Source organism: Vitis riparia, chromosome 18 (genome assembly GCF_004353265.1).
Source record: "Vitis riparia cultivar Riparia Gloire de Montpellier isolate 1030 chromosome 18, EGFV_Vit.rip_1.0, whole genome shotgun sequence".
NCBI classification, from domain to species: domain Eukaryota; kingdom Viridiplantae; phylum Streptophyta; class Magnoliopsida; order Vitales; family Vitaceae; genus Vitis; species Vitis riparia.
This window is the reverse complement of record NC_048448.1, coordinates 23,445,045-23,452,701: the sequence shown is the minus strand read 5'-3', so window position 1 is coordinate 23,452,701 and position 7,657 is coordinate 23,445,045. Positions and strand designations below refer to the sequence as shown.

At 36.4% G+C, this 7,657-nt stretch overlaps 1 protein-coding gene across 1 annotated transcript in view; it reads left to right on the top strand.

Moving 5' to 3' along the window:
- Positions 1-226: 226 nt before the first annotated feature.
- The window catches only part of LOC117906653 (carboxypeptidase SOL1), a 41,834-nt gene continuing 34,403 nt past the window's right edge, over positions 227-7,657 (top strand). The window contains exons 1-5 of the mRNA XM_034819770.1: positions 227-428; positions 920-986; positions 1,072-1,167; positions 1,353-1,383; positions 1,498-1,554. Of these exons, the coding sequence (XP_034675661.1) occupies positions 320-428; positions 920-986; positions 1,072-1,167; positions 1,353-1,383; positions 1,498-1,554 (360 nt within the window). The 5' untranslated portion in view covers positions 227-319. The remainder of the gene's footprint in view (positions 429-919; positions 987-1,071; positions 1,168-1,352; positions 1,384-1,497; positions 1,555-7,657) is intronic.

Sequence of the window (7,657 nt, the reverse complement as noted above, 5' to 3'; positions counted from 1 at the left end):
TTTGAGGTTTGATTTATTTAAGAATTAATTTGATTCATATTCCTAATTTTCAATAAGAAATCCAAACACTGACAAAGAGCCAAACAGAATTTAGTTGTTTCACATGAAGGGGTATCTTTTATGTACAAAAAGGAAAAGAGAGGGTATCTCGTTTAGTAGGTCATGTATATTAAAATAATCAGCATTAGTTATGTGATTTATCCTTATTCTTTATAAATATTTACACTAACTGTTTTTCGTTTGAGAAGGGAAGGCCTAAACTCCTGTCCTGCATCTCGAGAACCAAACTCAGACAGAAGCAGGCGATTTCGTCTTCAGAATGAATCTTTCACTCCCTTACGCGACCTCTATCCTCTTCTCCTTCCTCATCTTTTCCATTTTCATCCCTGCTTTTGCCAGAGGCGGTCAACGCAGCCCCAAATTTTCAGGTATTTTTATTTTTATTTTTATTTTTCCTGTTTGGTTGATGAGAAACTGTGGGAAACTTCAATTAACCAAAATTTGAAAATTTGTTTTTTCGTTACATGTGGGGGCGGGGGGTGGGGGTGTGGGTGGTGCGGTGGTGCATGTGGAGCTAAAATCTTTAGTCAGTTGGCGCCTATTATGCCTACTTGGTTTATAGAAGAAAAAAGTTAAGATCCATTTTTTTTTCTTTTAGTTTATGGCTTTTCTTCCGTTTTCTCCACTGCCAAACGGCGCGTTGTTTGATTAATTACTCTAATTTTGTTTGTCGTATTTTGAAGTTTGAATTTTTTGAGTAAGTTGATTTTGTGTTATGTTGAAATGATGACCTTTGGCTCTCGTATGGTTTGATAAGAAAATGTGATATTGAATTAAGGAGAAGAGTTTATGATCTTCGGTTTGAGTTTGGGTTTTGTTGAAGGTCTCATTTCTGTGTTCTTGCCTTGGTGTTTGATAGGTGTTATGAATGATAGTTATGTGGGATATGGACGGCGATTGTCTGAGGTGAATCATTCTAAAGCAAGGTATCAATGAAGGTGTCCTAAATTGGGTTATTTTTAGTACTTTTTCATTCTTCTTACCACTTCTAAAAATTGCGGCAAACTATAGTGTTGATGTATCGCGTGGATATATGACTAATTCTGACCTCGAAAAGGCTGTTAAGGAGTTTGGTCGAAGGTGTAGCAACATTTCCAGGATATATAGGTAAGTAATGTGCTTTTGGTTTGTCCTTGGTTTTAAATTACATTGACAATGATATTGGGAATAATGCCTACAAGTAGTAGTCATATTGAAGAAATGGATATTTGTGATATTAAAGCCAGCCATAGTGATTGTGCTGACTTCTTATTTGTTTCTCTCTTTGAGGGATTTTTGGAATCCGTGATCAGTATTGGGAAGAGTGTGAAAGGAGTTCCACTGGTAACAGTTCTATTGAATCTAGCTCTTGTTTCACTTCCATCTTTTTATTTGTACTTTAGTGCTCTTGAGAATTGCATATTGCTGAGTTGCTGATGTTTGGTTAATTCCTTACAGTGGGTGATCGAAATTTCTGACAAACCAGGGGAGGAAGAAGCAGAACCTGCATTTAAGGTGAATGATCTTCCTTGCTTGCATGCACACATAGAGAAGGAGAGAACACTGTTTTATGAATAGAATTTTTGTTTCCATCATCCTCAAGGCCGCTAATTTGAATGAAAGAACCAAGTAGATAATTGGGAATTATTATTTTCTGCATGCAATCTGTGTTGCAACATCCATCTTCCCACCACTCTCTTTTCGATAGGAAGTATAAACTGGAAAAAATGAAGAAGACTGGGTGATGCTTAATAAGAAAATCAAAGGGATAGAACAAGAGTGCAAGGTTCTTCCTTGGGAAAAGCTAACAAGACATGACCTCAACAAGAACCAAACCTTATCTAAAGGGGTCAATAGAGGAGGAAGAGTCCTCACAAACTAATCAAAGATGCTTCCTTTTTAGTTGGACTATGTGCCTCTTGATTAGTTGATCTAGGCTTTCACATGAAGAATGAAACCATGTCCCTTGAGAATCTAATAATACTGCAATACATTTATCCTACCTCTAAGGGTACCTCCAACAGTGGACACTTAGAAAATTACAATTGAAGTGTTCCCTTTCACCATGAGATTCCTAGTCCTCTTTGACCACCAAAGCTAATACCTTTGCCTTGATGGCTGAGCCACGACTTTCTCTCCTAGAGAAATTCTGAACTATCTTGCTCCTATGATCTTGAAATAAGTTCTCGATGCCCATGTGATGTGGATTTCCTAGAAAACATTTGTCAATATTGAGCTTGAGACAATTAGCATGAAGTGATTCAGCTTACATATGATGATCCTCCTCCTGTAATCAGCTAATCAAATTGTACCTTAATGCTTAGATAAATACTGAATGAAGTTCCAACAAACTCTTTCCATACAAAAACCTGAGTGAATGACACACAAAAGATTCTATCCCACATATCCCACACAAAAAATCCATTCGAATGGATTTTTCAGTTAAATCGCTCTATAATGATCTTTCTTCAAGAAGAGCTGGTCTTTTCCCTCACGGTGTGATATGGAACCCTAGTGTGCCTTCCAAAGTGAGCTTCTTTGCTTGGGAGGCTTCTTGGGGTAAGGTGCTCACTATGGATCAGCTTAAAAAGAGGGGTGGGCTGTTGCTAACAGATGTTTTTTGTGCTGTGAGGAAGAGGAGTCAATTGATCACATTCTTATACATTGCTCCAAGGCAAAAGCTTTATGGGATTTATTGTTTGCACTCTTTGGAGTGTGTTGGGTCCTCCCTTATTCGGCTAGAGAGACCCTTATTGAATGGAGGGGCTTTATGTTGGGCAAGAAGCATAGAAAGGTGTGGAAGGCAGCCCCGTTGTGCCTTTTTTGGGCGATTTGGTTGGAAAGAAACAGGATTGCTTTCGATAATGAGGACTTTTCGGTTCATAGGGTGAAAAATTCTCTTGTTTGTAATCTTTGGGTATGGACAAAATCAATTGTAAATGAAGGTTCTCTTACTTTACCTAGTTTATTGATTGCTAGGCGCTAGATGAGGTCGGGTTTGTATTTCTCTTCTTTGTGTGTGCCTTAAGGGCCTTTTGTATACTCCTGTATGCTATTGGGTTTTCCTCTTGGTGCCCTTTTCTAATATATTGTTGCCTTTGCCTATCAAAAAAAAAATATCACGTCTTTGCGCATCCTTGATGATCGTAGCTTTCCTTGCAAGTCAAATAACCCACACTGTGGATAACAAAGCACAATGTCATAAAACTCTATCCAGATTATTTCTAGAGTTTCTTTTAAAGCCTTGAAAAATTTAACCTGCATGTGTAGCTTTTGGAGCTGCTCAAAGAATCCTACCAGTGGGAATAATCTCTATCAAATTCTAAAGTAGATTATGAAGAAAAAGATGGTCAAGTGACTTCTAAACTCTCCACATATAAAACACATCTAGCTTAGTATAATCATTTTGTAGTTTCTTCTATTAGAAGCATTTTGTTGGTGTTTATCTTCCTTTGAGCTGCTCATCAAGTAAATTTTTTTACTTTTGGACGAATTTATGTCTAAATTATGTCGAAATCTTGATTTTCTAACATGTCTTATTAAAGAGCCCCAATCTTCCAATACCAAAGTCTTGACTTGGGAGAGCAAACTTCATTAGATGAACTTGTTTTCATTTTCTAAAGTTCAAATCTCCTTGGCACACCTAGGTGACTTTTAAGTTGATTGGTTGTTTCTCTTTTTGATTGTGTTATAGTGAGAAATGCCTCTAACTAAGCCAAAGAAGCTTCTTGATACCTAGGGTTGTTTTTGGAATTCATTGTTGTGTAAACTACATAGTATTAGCGTACACACTTCTCATCCAAGAATATATACTTTTGTACCAAAAATTGTTGCAAGGTTTTGGTTTTTTGGTTTTTGTGTTTTTTTTTTTTTGGTTGGAGATGGAAACAACAATTCATTGAAATAAATTAAGACAAAGAAGGATCAAAATTTTTTCCAAAACTTCTGAGAATTGATCAAAACAAAAATAAGATAACGAATTTAAAAACTCAAGAAGGTAAAAAATCCTCTGCAAAAGAAGTCAACTCACTAGTTTCTTGCTTAGCTAATATGTGTGACATGATTAACTGAATAATCTGCGACAAAGAGTGGTCTGAAGCATAAACAATATCTACAACCTCCCAGCGCCAAACGCCATACTTGATGCTCCCACATAACTCCTTATTAGTTACCTATGGAATAATAATTGCTAAATCTTCCTCAACTTGCGGTTGGAGAGACCCAATGCTTGACTTTTTATGAACTTTCCAACCATGCTAGAATCTTTGTCTTGATGGCCTAACCCTTTATTGTGGTTTTGGAAGAAGCTCTTATACACTATGAAGTAATTATCTCTAATCACACTTCTAATGTGTCTTAAGTTGTCTAAGTACACCAATCAAATTTACCTTTACTGCATTCATTAGATATGGAAAACACACACTACATTTTTCCTTAGCAATGCTCTTGGCTCTAGAAATGAGGTTCTAGTCTAGCAAAGTACAACTCAAGGGAATACCTTGGAAGTTTCAAAAATGGAAACCCTTGAAGAAGGAAGAAATACATGACTCTACATGTAAGTATCCCCAAAAGTTTCTAAAAGAAATAATTGTCATATTTGTTGCACTTTTAGGATGAACCCAATCTATCCAAACTAGTTTGAGCGGCTTATGCAAAATCCCTAAAGCAATAGGTGAGTGAAGAAATACAATGACTTTGAGGTTTTGGCACAAACTATTTAGACTAGCTAGGCTAGATTGGGTTCCTCCTAGAGATATAAGTGACATGATGACGTGAAATCTCTTATATGGGTTTTAGGAATTTCATTAGAGGCAAGACCCTTTGGAATATTGCTTATCTCACTTTGATTTGGATTGTGTGACAAGAGAGGAATGCTAGGATCTTTGAGGACAAATGAAGGATGCCAGAGATGTTATGAGATTTAGTTCATTTCTTTAGTTCTTTTTGGGCTTTTGTACTGATGATTTTAAAGGCATTCCTTTGAATGTCATTCAGCCTCGATTGGCATTCTGTATGTACAACACTAGGGTTGGGCCAACAATGAGAGGAGCCTAGCTGTTTTTTTCATGAGATGAATTCCTTCTACATTCTTTTGTGATAAAAAAGAAGGGTGTCTCAGGTCTTTAAAGGCGGGGCTTGTAAAATATCCTTGTATAGTAGAGGTTTTTAGTGTTTACATCTGGTTTGTGCATTTGTGAGGGAGGATTCCTTATCCCTCTCATGAACTCTTTAAACTTAATTAATACATCTTTTGTTTTTGATAAAAAAAAAAATGATACTGTGAAATCTTGAATTTGTTTGTCCCCTATCAATGTCTTAGAAATAGGAGTAGATGACTTGAACTCATTAGAAATAGGAATTTGAACTAATTTAGAATGAATGTTTGGAGATGGAAGTGTTAGGATAGGCTCAGACTCAAATAGTGAAGAGAGAGGAAGTGTAGGCGAGTCAAGTAAAAACAAGTCTATGTCTTATCTTCCATAAATGATGTCTCCCCTTGAAGATAAGTCTTAAGAAATAATTTTCTTGTTCAGCAAAAGTGACATCTGTAGGGACATAACATTTTTGATTAGGTGGATGGTAACATTTGTAGCCCTTCTTTGTTGAGGAGTAACCAAGAAAAACACACTTGAGTGCTTAAGGATCAAACTTTCATATGCTGTGAGCATGAATACGAACGAAGGAAACATAGTAAAAAATTCTTGGGACAAGATTATTTGTGGTGTTAAAATTTGGAAAAGAATTTAGAAAATACATGCATTGGACTTTTGAACCCAAGAACCCGAAATGGAAGTCTTTTTATAAGATGAGTAGCTATAAGGACAACTTCTCCCTAATATAACGTAGGTGCATTTTTTTGAAACAAGAAGGCTTGGGTAGTAGCAAGTAGATGACCATTTTTCCTTTTTGCGATTCATTTTTGTTGAGGAGTGTTTATACAAGATGACTCATGAATGATACTCTCTTTTTGAAAATAAGGTGACAAAACTTGAAAAATTTGGAAACTGAGCATGAAGGGGTTGATTTCCCATCACATGTCTTTCCGGAAGCAAAATTTTGTACTATCACCCACTAAAAAATGAGTACAAATGGGAAAAATTAGAGGGAACTTGAGTGATAACCTTTTAATGGCACCTTTGCAGCCACTTAACGACAATGTTAGATTTCCAAGTATTAGAGTGCAAACTATAGATACTAAAGAAGATGCTATGCCATAATGTGCTACATTCCTTAAGAAAATTTACAATTGTTTGCCTAAGAGATCTCTATTCCTCAAAGAAATTATCCTTAGCCCAAAACTTCTTTCTTGTTTAGGTCTACACACTTGGTCCCAATTAATCAGGTGATCTTTTGTCAAAGGAAAAAGTCTCTCTATATTCTTTTAATCTTAAAGACCGCTTGAACTAGAGTCTTCAACGCTGAAAAGAAGTAAATGAGAATGTTTTTTTTTTTTTAATTTTTTTTATTTTGTATTTTTGTATTTTTTTATGAGTAAAGCAAGATAATATTATAAACAAGAAATGCCAAAATAACGCTCCAAAGTACACAACAAGTATACAACAATTGTCTAAAGGCGCCTCCAAAAAAAATAAAGGGACCACAAAAAACAACGACCCCCTTAAAATGAGCTCAACCAGTCAAAAAACTCTACTACAGATGGAGGACCAAAATCTAAAAACAATCTAGACCAAGCCTAAATATTACAAAGAAGAGTGTGTTTTAATCTTTGAATGGAATGCTCCTCATTTTGAAAAGATCTACTATTTCTTTCCTTCCTGTTTATCCAAAATAAGCATTGGGGAGTAGCCCACCATGCCTTTTTCTGTTTTTTTCTCACCAAAGAACCATGCCATCCTAAAAGCATCTCTCTTACTGAAAAGGGAAGCACCCAATGAATGCCAACAAAGGAAAACATTAGATTCCATAATACCCTTGTCTTGACACAGTGGATGAGGATGTGATTAATGGACTCTTCTTCTATTTAATAAAGGGAACATTTTTTTTGCCAAAGACTACCTTCTCCTCTTTAAATGATCCAAGGTTAAAACCTTTGCCTTAGTAAGCCTCCCAAGTGAAAAAGCCCACCTTTGACAGCACCCAAGAGTTCCAAGTCACACTTACTAGAAATGAAACTGTACTTCTTGACTCCAAAGCTCAGTAGAAGGCTTTAATAGAGAACTTACCATTTTTAGACCTTGTCTAAATCATCTCATCGTCCTCTTCCTTACACACTCTTTTCTCCTGCAAACTCTAAAGAAAACACTCCACCATGTCCATCTCTCAATCATTTAGGAGCCTAGAGAATTGAGGGGCCCAACAACCCCCTTCATCTGTCAGGTTCCAAACATTTACCAACCAATCCTCCTTAGAAGCATCAATGGCAAAAAGTGAAGGGAAGGTAATACATAATAGGTGATCACCAAACAACTTGTCCTTCTAAAATCTCACCCTCCACCTATTACCAACCAAGAACGCGACTCTACTAGTAAAAAAATCCCAATCCTTTCTAATGGCTTTCCATAATCTTGCCCCATAACTTTCTCTCACTTCCTTGGATCGCCACTCTCCATCTTCTACCCCATATTTACCCATTATAACTTGCTTCCATAAAGCCCCC